Raw genomic sequence first — 16133 nt, forward strand, 5'->3', positions numbered from 1 at the left:
TAGATAGATACTGTAGAAATTGAATTTATCTAGATATAAATTGATAAAATCACTTTTATCTAGATATAGATAGATAAAATAATTTTTATCTAGATATTTATATTAGGCATCAGCGTTTTCATCCGTTTGGTCTTGGACAATGATTGTATTATGTAACGATCCATTTCAAAATATAAAATATTTCACCAATACAATAAAATTGAAAGTCATAGACAAAATTATGAAAAATATGAAAACGGTCTGACGATAAACACTGAACACGTTGTGGATGAGAGTGCGCTGCGTACAGTACAAGTTTTTAATAAATAACGGACGTTTCACGCCCAATATTTATTTTGTTGTACAATAATATTTTGTAGACACATCAAAGTACGAATTCATAGAATTGAGGTCCGGTAATTAAAATTACTTAGAGCACATGATTACTTGAACAATGGACATAATCTATGGATAAATATTGAATTTACGGCGGTCGAATGATGATGGAGAACGATCAATTTCTGTGTAGGTACAGCATAATGCATATTGTAATATTGCTATTTTCTTATCGACAATTATTTCTGTATTTTATTATTTATAAACCATCTACCGCGCAGCTGCAATAGGTTTAGACCTATGGCGCGTTATCTCTGGTTCTAATATTCTTGTAAATGCTCTTTCGGCGTTCGTAATACTACAACACAATAGTAATACGGGCATGAGACTTCCTCGTACGGGCTATACTATGAAATTATAAATAATTCCCACCTCCCATGCATATTATGTAAGTAATATATGTCTATATACCTAATAAATTGTCATTCTTCATAATTATCATAATAATAAATGCTATGTAAAACTATTTTAGAACCAATTTTTGCAAGTAAATATACAAATGAAATTTCTTATTTAGTTATTTATTTTATATTGAATGATAAAATTGTAGATACAGATTTTGTGAATTATTATCTAGATGGCTATGATTTTTATCTAAACGAAAATTAGATGTCAATTTTATATTTTTTATATTTTATCTGGATAAGATAACGATATGAAGATGGACTGTGAATATATGAGCGAGACTTGAAGAGTTGAGCAGTGGTAATCTGATTTAAACAGAGTTGAAAAGGTGGGACACGACTTTTTGATTCAACTCAATTGAGTTGAAAGATTCGCTCAGCAGAATGAGTTGGAATTCTCATCTCTAGTATTTATTACAAATGTTATAAAAAAATAAAGGGAATAGAATGAATGATTAACACAAATGTGGTGGTCCTGAAAAGGACCGTTTTAAAAGAGTATGATAAATAAACTACTTTTATAGTAGGTTTATTTTTTTTTGGGTGCAGTCTTCTTCACCGGGGTCTTCTTGGCCTTGGGGGCTTTGGTCTTGGTAGCAGGAGTCTTTTTGGCCTTAGTTGGCTTCACGGCCTTCGGCTTGGGAGCAGCTACTTCTTTCTTGGCTTTCTTAGCAGCCGGCTCCGCCTTGGACTTTTTCACCAACGATTTCCTCTTTTTGGCTGAAGCAACAGTCGCCTTCTTGGCAGCTGGTTTCTTGGCAACGATCTTCTTCTTAGGAACGGATTTCTTCGTTTCCGCGGCTAGTTTGAAATGACCCGATGCACCTGAACCGTTGGTTTGAACCAAGAGTCCTTTGGCGACGGCGGCTTTTAAGAATTTGCGGATGAATGGAGCTAATTTGGTCGAATCCACCTTGTAGTTAGCGGCCATGTACTTCTTGATTCCCTGCAGAGTCGAGCCTTTCTTGTCCTTCAATTCCTTAATCGCCGCGGTAACCATAATCGCAGTGCTCGGGTGAGAAGAACCGGTAGGTTTGGCCTTAGCCGCAACCTTCTTCTTAGGACTAGTCTTCGTCACGGCTGGGGCGGGTGTTGAAGTTGCAACTGCGGTGTCCGTCATAATGAAATCTGTTGAACTCTTGAGCGTAGAATAACATTCAAAACTTGGTGATGTTCGAACTCGGAAAAATTGTACATATTTATTTTAGCTACCGTACCGACTAGTAAACGATCTAAAAAGCAAATAGTGATATTGGTAGTGATACGACTTAAAAAGTTCTATTTTTCTCATTGAAAATCTATGGTTCGATATTAAAATTTATGTTTATGGAAAGCCAACAACATTTTTAATATAATTACAATGTCTTTGAATACGTAAGATTTTTTCACGATTAGTTATAAACAGTTGTTTTCACGCACCTTCACGGTTTGCGGTACGTTTTTGTTTTCGATTAATTAAATCAAATAGTATAATGAAAAATTAAAAAATCGAAATTATTCTTAATCTACATATATTTTGACGTCACTCAGTGTTCAGTTCATTAGGTTTGGTCAACATTTGGGCCGATTGTGTTGTTCTGAATTTGTGGTGTTTAGTCGTATCCTAAATCGGCATCGGTGTAGTTGAATTATGGTATACAGTAAAAACCATGGTAAAACGATATTTTATCATTTTAGCTTACTAATGTATAATTTTAAATCCTTATACCTACGTTGTGTTTTACACAATGTAATCGTTTTTGATGGAGTTTTAAACCATTTTCGTTTAAATCGACACTAAAGTGAACGGTCATTATTCGATTCGACGGTGGAGCACAGGAATTATGTTTTCAGAATTGGTGTTGGATATAATGCCAAATAATTGTACACATACCTAAGTGAAGTGATTTTTAAAATCGTTTCTCAAATATTGTTATAAATTCAACACTCAAACAAAATAAGACTCAATAACCGAAATACATCTGTTACCTGTATGTATACGTCAAGGCTTTGCGTGACGTACACCTCAATAATCCGACCAATTATCACTTACGCCTGCCCAGTACGAGCAGCAGCTTCCACGACTAAAATAAGCAAAATACAAATTCTCCAAAACAAATTGTTAAGAATATGCTTTAAAGGTTCAAAGTTCACGAGGAATAGACAAATCCACAACGACACAATTACACCTCTCCTTCAAGACATGATAAAAACCCAGTTTAAAAATGTCCACACCAATATCAACACCTCTGATGAAGAACTTTTCTACAACCAGAGAACCAAAACTAAAAATTGACGCTTAAAACCGCGATTGCCACAAGATCTACTACTATCTGGTGTTAGCTCAGACAAAGAACAAATATAATAAATAATTCTTATAAACTCTATAAATATATTATTCCTTTATACCTTTTTCATGAAAGACCTTTATATTTTAATATTTTAACCGTACCGATAAGAAACTTGTAATAACATGCTGATATGCTAACACATTTTAAATTTGATAAATTAAAATAAAATAAAAATTGCGTTAACTGGTCACTTGGAACGTGCTTAAAGATTTTATAACAAGTGAATTATATTAATGCTGCATAGGAAGCGGAAACGTATTGACTAAAAGTATATACGACGTTCAGGTGCTAATAATATTTTTGACACTAGATTTAAATAATATTAAAGAAACTTTTGATCGTAAAAGAACAATAGGTACTCATATGAGGTAAGATATATTGGTGATGATATCACAAATGGACTCGTGATTAGGGACGTTGAGATACTACCGACACCAGTAAAGTGTCAATACGAGTACTTTTTGGTAACGATACCTACCATTGTTTCGATGCTTTGCTCGTAAAGATTAAAAAAAGTATTGTTGGTATCGAATAATTTATTATACACCATATCGCCGATATCTAATCCAAGTAAATATATATATAATATACATTCTATATGAGTTAACATTTGCACAAATTGTAATGTAATTGTAATGTCTTGATCATATAAATATTTATACAGTATAATTTATCCATTACATACTTATTATAGGTATCAAAATAATATTTAATTACTATCATTATTTCAGCTGAAAGGATAAAAGTGTATGGAATTTGCATACTCCTTTTTTTTTTTTTCATTTAATAACTACTCATATTGGTAATTTTGTGTCGATACTTTACTGATACAGTGTTTTCGGTACTAGTACCAATTAGTAAATCAAAATTTTTCAATACTCTTTTGATATCCAAACAATAGCCATTTAATACTACACCACGTCGTTATGCGTTTTAAAACCGTTGTTCTATAATAGTACGAATAAATGAGTAGGCTAAAATCAAAAGTCACATGTTCCAAAAAATGGTAAAATGAGTTGTCGACACTGTTTAATAGAAATTTTGACGGGGAATTAAAATCTATAATTAGTTTGTTTAAAAACTTACAAGAACCCGTGTAAATACCGTTAAGAAACACATAGTAATTGTCAAAACTAACATGTTCCGTTGGATCATGTGAGTTTTGTAACTAATAATAAAATTATGAGTGAGAAACGTAAATAATTACTGTTGTTTCAGATATACTTAATTGTTGGTCTTCCCCGAACAATAATATGTATGTCATATTAGAACGTATAAAACTAATATATAAATTTAGAACCGTTTTATTTATTATTTATTATATTAATTAAATTGTTAATGAGAAAATTGGAATGTGCATTAGTACATTAGTGCCATCGACGGCGAAAACACGAGCGACGTTAAATAATTATTTTTATACTGTATTACCTATACATCTTGACGTGTGTGTAAAATATAATTTAATTAAATTAAATACAATTTACTGTAATAATTACGTACAATGAAAACTGATATTTCACCTGGTAAACGGCCCAAAAAGCGCATGAGAAATGAATCGAATTGGAAAAAAATATAGAAAAAATGAATGGTGTGTTTTAATCAAATTATTTATGTACCTATTAATTAATTTATTTAATATTGTTGACGTTATGTTGATTGTAGATATAAACCAACAATGCTACCGATACGTTCGACATGTAATCACGATACAAACAAATTCAAATGTAAGTCACTTACAATGAAAGATATTAGTGAATTTCACAGCTTATTTTATCGAGTACAAGATAAGAAGATCCAAGATCAGTTTATACTTAAGTACGTTAAAATAAATATTGTTCAAAGACGTCGCGAACGTAAAGATAAAGGTAACTCAAATAAATCTCAACTTGATAGAACGACAAAGCATTTTGTAAGAAATAGCAAAAAAGTGTTAGTCCCCGTGTGTATGAATGCGTTCCTCAGTATCCTACATGTTTCTCGTTTTAAAGTTAATCGTATTACTAAAGCATTTCATAGCGAAGGTTTTGTTGAAGTAAAAAGAGGTGGTTTTAAACATGAAGATACTTTTAGGCCTAAAAGAGAATGTATCATGAATTTTATTAATAGATTTCATTGCGTCGAATCACATTATTGCCGCGGAAAGACCGCCCGAAAGTATTTGCCGAGTGAACTCAATGTAAAAGTTTCCGAATTGACGGGCGTTAAGAATGTCATATCCTTTTTCTTTAAGGAATGATTCCAGTTCGATGTCGGTTGTATCGGCTAGAAGGGCCTTGATAACGATTTTTAAAGTGCGTTCAGAGGATGTGGGGTGAGTAAGGAATTCGGTGTTTGTCGAATGCAAATATTTTTGAACTAGGCGATAGTAGTCTCGTTCGAAGCACAATAGTTTGACGAAGGTTGAGTCATGAACTTTAACTCGGAGGGAGTTTGCCGGCAGAGAAGAAAGAAGTTTACTCGCGACTTTTTTCCAGACGTCACCAGAAAGGAAGATCGGTGGAATAGGTGCCGGAGTGATAATAGAATGAGCGGATGATGAATAGGTGCGAATTGGCTGATGGAGTTAGACCGGGAATGAGTTGGAAAATGCATTTCGACGGGTGGCGGAGAGACTGGTGGAGAAGGGCTGGTTTTTGTTGTAGTGGATTTTTTCTTTTTATGGTTGGGCGGGGGACTGGTTTTGGGGCGTTTGCGGTTAGACGGCATGTTTGTTTTGGTTGTTGTTTAGCGGTGGGCTGGAAGTGGAAAGCGGAATGAGATATATATATATATAGGAGAAAAAGGGAAGAATAGTGAATTGCAGAAAGAGAGATAAGAAGATTCAAAGTGAAAAGATTAGGAAGATTAAAAAGAGTAAAAGAAATGTGGTACAGAAACGAGAGAAGTGAAACGTGGAAAAGAATAGGAGGGGGTGCTGTGGCGATGCGCGGCCTCACTGCAGCGGACGGGTTTATCGGAATAATAAAATAACCGTCGCTTTTGCGACGGCTTACCTTGGGCGCTGGTGCCCTGACGGGGTGGTTGTTGTCGCGATCTTTCAGTTTTACAGCCGCAGCTAACCCGAGTGCTGCGGTCCGCGGAATTTGGATGATGGACGGAGGCTGATGTCCTGTGAAAGCTGTGAAAACGGCTGTTTCGGATTGACGCTGTAGCCTGTTGGAGGGTAGCAGTGAAAACTGCTGTTTTAAGTTGGCGCTGTTGCCTGTAGAAGCGAGTGAGTATTGTTGATGACGGACGTGGTGATGTCAGAAATCGCCGTTGCAGTACAGCGAGCCCGCGTTTCAAGCACTGTCTACACAAAATGATGGCCAACTTTGAAATGTTTGTTCCAATGAAATATTGTGGAATGCCCGCACAACGCGGAAGCCATATTGTTAACAACATAATCACAACAAACTGTTTGATTCATCAACAAAATCTTTGTTCCCAAGTATTGTCGATGAATCATGTTAAGTGTTGAAGTATTGAAAACAGTAAATTACGAGTTCTTGAAAGAATTGGATTCCGAGAAAAACAATAATAATTCATTAAATTTATTTCAAATATTCATACACCTCAACTCATTTTATAATAATAATTTACCTGTTTTACTCATTTCACTCCTAATTTTTTTGTATTGCGGCCCACAATATTATTTAGGTTGTCACCCTTGGCTTACACGAACGATGGATGCAGGCTCCGAGGCTCTCATGTGTATGTTACCAGCCCACCCAACAGACACCATCATGAGACGATATAAAATATTTAATTGATTTTAATAAAAAAAAAAAAAGAAAAAATTGATGGCCCTGAAAAGGGCCTTTTTTATGATTATTTGCAAGTCGAACGAGTAAAATTAACCTCCGAAACCGTACAGGGTACGCCCTTGACGTTTCAATGCGTAGACAACGTCCATGGCGGTGACCGTCTTCCTCTTGGCGTGTTCGGTGTAGGTAACGGCGTCACGGATAACGTTTTCCAGGAACACCTTCAACACACCACGGGTTTCTTCGTAGATCAAACCGGAGATACGTTTGACACCACCGCGACGAGCCAACCGACGAATTGCAGGTTTCGTGATTCCCTGGATGTTATCACGGAGCACTTTACGATGACGCTTGGCTCCTCCTTTTCCCAAACCTTTTCCTCCTTTGCCTCGTCCGGTCATGTTGCTGCTTCTTACGAATAGTAGACGATATGAGTAACTGAACGTTTAACGTTGGATGTTCGAAATTTCGAAGGTGTTCTGTTTATAAACCATTTCGGTTGACCGAACGACCAATTGGAACGCATAATCAAATCGTTTTCCCCCTCCCCACGAATGGAAACATGAAAAACTGTCGACCAATCGTGTTCACGTACAATCGTCTCATTTCTGTATATAAGCCGGTCATTTGATTTTGGACATCATTCGTGCATATCAATTTTTCTTGTCAACAACAGTAAACCCGTTCGCCCAATCGTCATGGCTCGTACCAAGCAGACCGCCCGTAAGTCCACCGGAGGAAAGGCACCGAGGAAGCAGTTGGCGACTAAGGCCGCTCGTAAGAGCGCACCGGCCACCGGCGGAGTGAAGAAACCACATCGTTACCGCCCGGGAACAGTCGCTCTCCGTGAGATCCGTCGTTACCAGAAGAGCACGGAACTGTTGATCCGCAAACTGCCTTTCCAACGGCTGGTCCGTGAAATCGCCCAGGATTTCAAGACCGATTTGCGTTTCCAGAGCTCTGCCGTTATGGCTTTGCAAGAAGCTAGCGAAGCATACTTGGTCGGTCTTTTCGAAGATACCAACCTGTGCGCTATTCATGCCAAACGAGTCACTATTATGCCGAAAGACATTCAGTTGGCCCGTCGTATCCGTGGAGAACGTGCTTAAGAAATTTAATTGCCCATCTCGATTTTAAAAAGGCCCTTTTCAGGGCCACCAATTATACTATTCACTAAAGATTAACAGAATTTTGTTTAAACACGTATTATAACCTATAGTAGTATACCATCGTATAGCAAACATCCTCTATTATCATTATGGTATTTATACCAATGTAACGGAAACCAATATCAATACTTACTCGTATTGATATGCAATTTTCAATAATCGCAGAAGCAAGTTTTCTTGTTCACATCCGTCAGAATCCCTATCGACCTAACTCTTATCCTAAATAGCTACCTATAAATACCGTATCCGTTAACCCATGTATTAAGAATAGTAGAATGATTTAAAACTAGTGTTAACTAATTTACTGCACCGACGCTCATCTGGTCATGAAGCCCGCGCGCCTCACATCGCCGCCAGCTCTGAGAATCAAACTTTATTATTCTCGGACAGAGCTTTAAAAATACTCTGTCCTCACACTTTCAATTACAATTACTATTTTATTTTTTATATTATTACACACATCTGTATAACATTAAAACATAGTGTTTTATCATTTAAACACCTTCCAACAACTCTACATCACAGACGTGAACCATTCAAGTATTTATTCGTCAACGGTGTATTGTTTCGTCCTCTCGCAGGCCGGCTCGCTACACAACAGTTGTTTTTGTTATGGTAATATTATTATACTCAAACTAAAATATTAAAAATATTGATGGAATTCATATAATTTATTCTTCTTCCTTTTGCAAACTCTCCATAAAAGGCCATCAACAGAAATCATTTAACTTTAATCGTTAATATTTAAATAATATCTGGTATCGGTCTGGCCCACCCGGATACCCGGCGACCACCGGTTGCCCATTAGTTATTAAATAATAGTATGATAAGCAAGTAATTTAAATAAAAATAATCGAGTATTCGAATGATCCGAACTCGTATAATCAAAGGATTATCCATAACCGTGCTTTTTCTATCCAAATATTTATACGAATCGAACCGATTAGTGTGGCGATTACCGATACCGGGAATTAAACCAATGATTAAAAATAAAATAAATAATATTACAATACCGATGGACTTCTCGATTAAATGGTTCTTGGCAATTACGTAGGTAGTTTTAAACCTTTTGATAAATTTATAACTCGCGATTTTTCCGAATAATTCAATTAATTTGCATTTGATAAATATGTATAGTATCATTCAATTATCTTAATAATCGAATCATCCGATTATTCCCATCACTACTCATCAGTAACGTAAACGTGTACTTATTATTGTTAGTTGTTACGGCCATAGGGCCCAAACCGATCGGCATCAAAGAGTGTTGTGCCCTGCTGGGCAGCTTAAAATTAAATGAAATTAATCCATGAAACCAAATCAACTCAGTGGTGCTGCCAAGAGAAAAAGGAAAGCGCAACAGAAATAAAATACCTGTATTACAAACAAATAAAAAAATTAAAAGCTTTTTTTTGATAAAAATCGACATGGTAAGTTCAAAGTACTTTTTTTTCTAAAGTGTATCACGGCTACGAGGAGATTTTTCGTCCTGGCGGGCTGTCCCTAGTCGCAATGCATACAATAATCTAGCCGACCCGGTCGGGCCAACAAATACGAATCATTGATTAGTATATTATCGTGTATACTTTTGTTATAAATTTCTAGTATCTTAATATTGATCATGGTTTTCCTTAGATTGGTAATAGTACTGTGACAGCTAGATGTTTATCTATTTCACTGAAATCATAGTATTTTTGGAAATTATTTGTAAGGCGTTATCGACGACACCAAACTTTTTTACATGTTTATTACGCCAGTTACCAGACAGTCATAATATATAGAAAATTAGGAAAATTGTGGTATTGAAATCTAAAATTGCATATGATCTGTTAATAAAAATTATTTTAAGTAGATAACATCAAAGAGAAAAAACAAATTTTATTAATGAAATAACGTTTGTACCTACACCATTGTATTTACATTAAGAAACAGATCGCATAAAAAACTAATTGAATTTGTGCTTTGTTTTTAGAACGTAGTAAAGTTCTAGGAATATTGTTCCGGAGGGATAAAAATGTCCTAGGAAATTCATACCGCTTCGAGGTACAATATTCCTAGTAAATTATTACCGGGAGGTAAGATTATCCTAGGATAATTGTAACGGGGGTAAAATATGCCTAGGACAATCTTATCCCCCCTCCTGTAATATTTTTCGAGGGTATGACTTACCTGTTACACCGTCGTGGAGTAAAGTGTACATTTATTAGCACCATAAATTGTATTTCATTATTAATAATTAAGTAAATATTATTTTTTTATTTATCAAAATATCAATTTTGATATAATTTTAAAATATCAAAAACCTTGTATACAATACAGGGCCATGATCAAGTGACCGCGAAAATAATATCAATTCCAATGCAAATCCAACTCAGCTGTTCTGAAGAAAAATCATTCCGTGTCGTCCAAAAATGTCTAAATTAAAATAAAATTAACTATCACACTTTCGCTCTTTCCGAAGAAAAATCTCTCAAAATGGCAATTAAAGGCATCCCTCTAGACATAAACGAAGAAAAAGTCATGGAAGAGCTTACTGGAATCCCAAAAGGATTATGCTTCTCCCCACTGCTGTATGGTAGCATATATAAACGACATTTCCACGGGGCACTTCGTACAACTTCACAAAATAGACGTTCTCCTACTCAACGAAACCCACCTTTCCGATCAACAAAATTTTAAAACTTCTAACTTCTTCACATACACCACAAACCGTCCCACAGCCCCCGGCCACCCACCTTCCGGTGGAACAGCTATTCTTGTTCACAGAAGATTCTCCCACAACCCAATAACTATTCTTACTTCATCTCTCGAAAACACCACCGTTCACATTCATGTGTGCGACACTGAACTCCGTCTATCAGCAGCTTATAAAAGACCATAAAACATTCGTCAACCTTCCGACATCACCTCTCTTCTCAACTCTCCAACCAAAACAGTTATAGCCGGTGACCTAAACGCCAAACATCGTTCATGGCACAGTACCACAACTAATTCAGCTGGCAACGCGCTGTCCAACCTTCTATGTTCCAGAAACGACATAACAATAGCTTCACCAGACTCCCCAACTCACTATCCAGATAAAAGCAACTATAACCCACACATTATCGACATTGCAATATTAAAAACTGGTAACATTCCATTCGACGCCAAAAACTTCCCCACGGAACTTTCCTCTGACCACACTCTCATATTGCTCACCCTCCACATAAACTTTGATCAGCTACCTCCAAACCCTTCTTTCCTCACTGACTGGGACAAATTCGGAAAACAATTGAATGGTGCGTCATATCCCACCCACTTAGGCCAGAACCCATCCGAAATCGATGACGCCATTCGATCCCTCTCCTCCATCATCTTTCAATACATCGCCTCTAACTCATTCCCCGTCCCCCCAACAGAAATCTCTCTTCAATCCCGAAAAACCTCCAACTGAAAATAAATTTCAAACGCCACCTCCATTCCCATTGGCAACGTTTCCGTGACCCCATAGTCAAAACCGCTTTAAATAAACAGGTCACAAAGGTCAAAGAACTGATGTCGGCTTACAATAACCACAAGTGGTCAAACTTCTTAGAATCCTTGTGTGACTCCTCTGTAGGCTGGCAACGCTTCTTCAAGCTCAACCGAGCCTTAGACTTCTTCACATACACCACAAACCGTCCCACAGCCCCCGGCCACCCACCTTCCGGTGGAACAGCTATTCTTGTTCAAGAGCTGAGAGTTTGAAAATAAGGCCGTCGTGCCAAACCTTATCAAAGGCTTTTTCAACGTCTAACAAGGCAGCCACGGACTTGATTCGTTTATTGAAGTTATTTACAATGTCGTCGATGACTGTGGGAAGTTGGGTAGAGGTACTGTGGTTATGACGAAAACCATGTTGGACGTGACGAATTAGATGGAGGAGTGGAATTGGATTCTGTTGAGCAACAGGCGTTCGAAAATTTTAGAGATTGAATTTAGGAGTGAAATAGGTCTGAAGTTTTTAGGGTTTAAAACATCTTTGCCGGGTTTGGGGATCATAATGATTACTGCTCGTTTCCATTCGTGGGGGAAGTATTCGGCTCTGGAGCAGGAGTTGAAAATATGGCAAATGTGGGATATTATTTTTCTGTCGCAGTATTTGAGGGCACTGTTGTTGATGCCATCAGGGCCTGGTGCTTTGCGAGTAGGGAGGGACTTTATGGTGTTCCAGACTTCGCCTGGAGTGAAGTATATGGGCTGGTTGCGAGGGCAGGATTTTAAAGAAATTAATTCGTCATTTACCAAGTTGTCGGTATTACTCGTGGAAGGGTTTGGGTTTGCTACTTTGGAAGCGTAGGAAATGTTGGATTGAGGAGAGATAGGAGCAGTGGACTGATTGGATTGGGATGAGTTGGAGTGGGGATAGAGTTCGGACGAAGTGGGCGACGGCGTGCGATTATGGAAAGAATCGCTGGGCATTTAGAAATATTTGCAGTGTGGTTACCACTGCAATTGGCGCAGGCTAGGTCCTGTTCTTTTGGTTTTTGGCAGTCTTTTGCCAAGTGAGGTCCTGAGCATTTTACGCAACGCGGAGGGGCGTAGCCACATCGAAGGTTTGAGTGACCGAAACGTTGGCATGCAAAGCATTGGGCCGGTTTGTTGGAGCGGTAGCTTTCAATTTTAACGGACATTTAAAGAATGTTAGTTTCACGGAATATAAGTTTGTTGGTTGGATTGGAAACAAGTGTTACCATGTAGATAGGATATTTTTTGGTATGGTTGCCGAATTGACGGACGTTAAGGACGTCATATCATTTTTCTTTAAGATAGGATTCCAGCACGGAGTCGGTAGAATCAGCTAAAAGGCCCTTGATGACGATTTTTAAAGTGCGTTCGAAGGATGATGGGTGAGTGAAGGAATTCGGTGTTTGTCGAATGCAAATATTTTTGGACTAGACGAAAGTAGTCTTGTTCGAAGCACATTAATTTAACGGAGTTAGAATCGTGAACCTTTGCTAAGAGAGAGTTTGCAGGCAGAGATGAAAAAAGTTTGCTCGCAACTTTTTCGTTCGTGAAACATATTTGCTCACGGTATCTAAAACAAAATCCCGTGTAACTGGTTCATTTGATTGATCGATATTAATATTTTATGAGTACTTAAAGTACGTTTTTCGTTACCATTTCAGTATAGAAAAATGTGTTTTTGTAAACTTTATTTTTTTGTAAACACACACATTTATTGGTAAAATGATAGGTTGAAAATGTTATTTTAAATTGTTATATTTTTATAAACATTATCCAATTGTAATCGTTTTGAATGTACGCAATATGTATATAAACGCAATTTTCTGTTTTACAATGGTATCATTCGTCAATTCTTTTCGATAAACGTTACATTCAAACCCACACAGCAATCATGAGCGGAAGAGGCAAAGGCAAAGCAAAGGGAATCAAATCGAAGACCAGGTCGTCTCGTGCCGGGCTCCAGTTTCCCGTCGGACGTATCCATCGTCTGTTGAGGAAGGGAAACTACGCCGAACGTGTCGGCGCCGGTGCCCCGGTGTACTTGGCTGCCGTCATGGAATACTTGGCCGCTGAAGTTCTGGAATTGGCTGGTAACGCAGCCCGTGACAACAAGAAGACTCGTATCATCCCCAGACATCTGCAATTGGCAATCAGAAACGATGAGGAGTTGAACAAACTGTTGTCCGGAGTGACCATCGCCCAAGGTGGTGTGTTGCCCAACATTCAAGCCGTCCTTTTGCCCAAGAAAACGGAAAAGAAGGTTTAACTTTGTCACGTGTCTCGCATGTTACACCATAAAAAGGCCCTTTTTAGGGCCACCAAATACAAAGTTATTTAAAATCTTATTATTTATTCCACAATGTATCATGTTCCTTAATCCTCTGATATATAATTTAGTTATTAATAGTTTGTAACGAGTCGTGTATTTTATATATATTATCTCTTCATATTGTTCCCGTTTATTTTCCATTATACTAATAGTAAAAATGAAGTTATTGGTGTGCTATTTTCTTCTATTACGACCGAATTATAATCTGACGAAAGTTCATGATTTGGACGGCCAATGTAACTTTTATAAGGACTATGTCAAGCACGTTTGGCCGAAACGACTGGCTGTAGGGGTAGTATGTCGGAGTAATTGGCGCTCGGACAACATAGTCATTTTGTTTGACATAGTTATATAATGTGGAGCCAGCCGGGTTGATGGTTCAGCTATGCAATAGGGGGTGATTTGAATTGAGTTTACTAGCGGTTATGGACCATTCGGAGCTTTGGGTAAGCGTGTCCAGATCAGTTGAATCGTGAATTTGGTTTGATGGTTTGTAAACAGCAGATATTAATATTTTGTAATTTTCTAGTTGGATAATATTTGATGTAGACTGTAGATCTGTGCGAAGAGATATAGGTTGGTGGATAAAAATGGTGGTTCCACGGTGACCTGAGAATCCTATGACGAATGGTAGATCAGTCTTGTATGTATGGAAGTTGGAAATATGAAGTTTGGCGGTAGTTTTTAGGTGTGTTTTGTTGATACGGATAATATCGACATTTAGCAGACTGACGAGAGCCTGAAGTTCATTTAGCTTGTTCGTAACAACATTGGAATTCCAAAATAGGATTTTGATGTTATTCATAGCTGTTTTTGAGGAGGGATATGAATGAATTTATGGTGACCGAGATGAATGTTTTTGGGTCATCTGAAGTAGAGATAGTTGAAAGAAGATCTGATAGGAGAGTGATGATTTTATCGGTTTTTATTGCATGTTTGTTCGTGGTAGCGTTAGCGTAATTCAAGTGCTTAATATTTCTCCCTCACTCCTTCGTTCCATGAAAAGCATTCGAAATATTTTTCATTCGATACACATTTCGAGATCAAAAATTGATTGTTTTTAAAATAAACGAGATATTCTCGAAATAATCTCTCAGGTAAATAATCGAATTATTATTTTGATAATCGAGATATCTCGATTACGCCCATCACTAGAAGAAACCACATCGTTACCATTCGGGAACAGTCGCACTCCGTGAGATTCGTCGTAACCAGAAGAGTACGAAGCTATTGATCCACAAACTGCCTTTCCAACGTTTGGTCCGTGAAATCACCCAGGACTTCAAAACCTACTTGCATTTCCAGAGCTCTGCTGTTATGGCTTTGCAAGAAGCCAGTGAAGCGTACTTGGTCGGTCTTTTCGAAGACATTAACTTATGCGCCATCCACGCCAGGCGCGTTGCCATTATGCCGAAAGACATTCAGTTGGCTCGTTTTATCCGTTGAGAACGTGCTTAATCGAATTCACAATCTTCCTTTTATAAATCTTCATTGAACAGACCATTTTCAGGGCCATCAATAGAAATTATTTATCTTTATTAAAATCGTTAATATTTAGTAATACCAATTAGACAGACGATGCTCTATGGTACACCAGTGCCCCCACTTGATGTTGTGAAGTATATTTGGGTTTTAGAAGTACCCATCGATTTAACATTTCAATATATTCTCTCTGGTGGGGGTTTATAATGTCAATCCTAAAAATTTTTACTGTTACCGAAGCAATGCAGAAAATATATTTTAATATAATAGTAACTAACCACTGATCCTTACTATAATCCACTATAATTAAAGAGTCACACGGTGTTCAGAAATAAAAAAACTAAAACTCAAAACAAACATGGCAAATCGATGTGCCAACTAATTATTATTTTCTTTTTCACATAAATTAAATGGAATAGGTACTATAAGATATAAATATATTTCACCAAAAATCTTTCCTCTCCCCGGGCAATCAATTTATTTTCATAATTTATATACCTAGTCATTAACTCATTGTGAAAGAGCAAGGAATTCACTATTCTCGTTCGGAAAACCATAATTATGATTAGGTACCTATATAACATACTAGCTGTCACCCGCGTGCCTCTTCAACCCAGTGAATAGTTTGCGAATTTTGGGGTTGTTACGTGATTACCCATATCCTGTCTATCTATCTTGCAACGATTTTTTTTTTATACGAAAAGCTGTATATTGAACTGTATGCAGAATAAAGTAAAACTGTAATATATTTCATATTGTAATATTATCTTTATTGATATTTAGATATTATTTGGTCTATTGATGACGGACGA

General features: G+C 37.1%; 5 protein-coding genes across 5 annotated transcripts; 3 read left to right on the top strand and 2 right to left on the bottom strand.

The window, feature by feature from the left end:
- Positions 1-1270: 1270 nt before the first annotated feature.
- Positions 1271-1929, bottom strand: LOC112690334 (histone H1A, sperm-like). Its single transcript, XM_025564331.1, has one exon. It carries the CDS (start codon positions 1897-1899, stop codon positions 1309-1311), a length of 591 nt encoding a protein of 196 aa, XP_025420116.1. The 5' UTR covers positions 1900-1929; the 3' UTR covers positions 1271-1308.
- Positions 1930-6904: 4975 nt separating this feature from the next.
- LOC112690333 (histone H4) lies at positions 6905-7294 on the bottom strand. Its single transcript, XM_025564330.1, has one exon. The coding sequence runs from the start codon at positions 7254-7256 to the stop codon at positions 6945-6947; it is 312 nt and encodes a 103-aa protein (XP_025420115.1). The 5' UTR covers positions 7257-7294; the 3' UTR covers positions 6905-6944.
- Positions 7295-7515: 221 nt separating this feature from the next.
- Positions 7516-7978, top strand: LOC112690324 (histone H3). Its single transcript, XM_025564307.1, has one exon. The coding sequence runs from the start codon at positions 7554-7556 to the stop codon at positions 7962-7964; it is 411 nt and encodes a 136-aa protein (XP_025420092.1). The 5' UTR covers positions 7516-7553; the 3' UTR covers positions 7965-7978.
- Positions 7979-13365: 5387 nt separating this feature from the next.
- Positions 13366-13807, top strand: LOC112690325 (histone H2A). The gene has a single exon (XM_025564308.1). The coding sequence runs from the start codon at positions 13402-13404 to the stop codon at positions 13774-13776; it is 375 nt and encodes a 124-aa protein (XP_025420093.1). The 5' UTR covers positions 13366-13401; the 3' UTR covers positions 13777-13807.
- Positions 13808-14664: 857 nt separating this feature from the next.
- On the top strand, positions 14665-15285 carry LOC112690286 (histone H3.3-like). Its single transcript, XM_025564267.1, has 2 exons — positions 14665-14745; positions 14995-15285. Exons 1-2 carry the CDS (start codon positions 14665-14667, stop codon positions 15283-15285), a joined length of 372 nt encoding a protein of 123 aa, XP_025420052.1.
- Positions 15286-16133: the final 848 nt, after the last annotated feature.

This window comes from Sipha flava, unplaced genomic scaffold (genome assembly GCF_003268045.1).
Source record: "Sipha flava isolate LNK unplaced genomic scaffold, YSA_version1 49_pilon_pilon, whole genome shotgun sequence".
NCBI classification, from domain to species: Eukaryota; Metazoa; Arthropoda; class Insecta; order Hemiptera; family Aphididae; genus Sipha; species Sipha flava.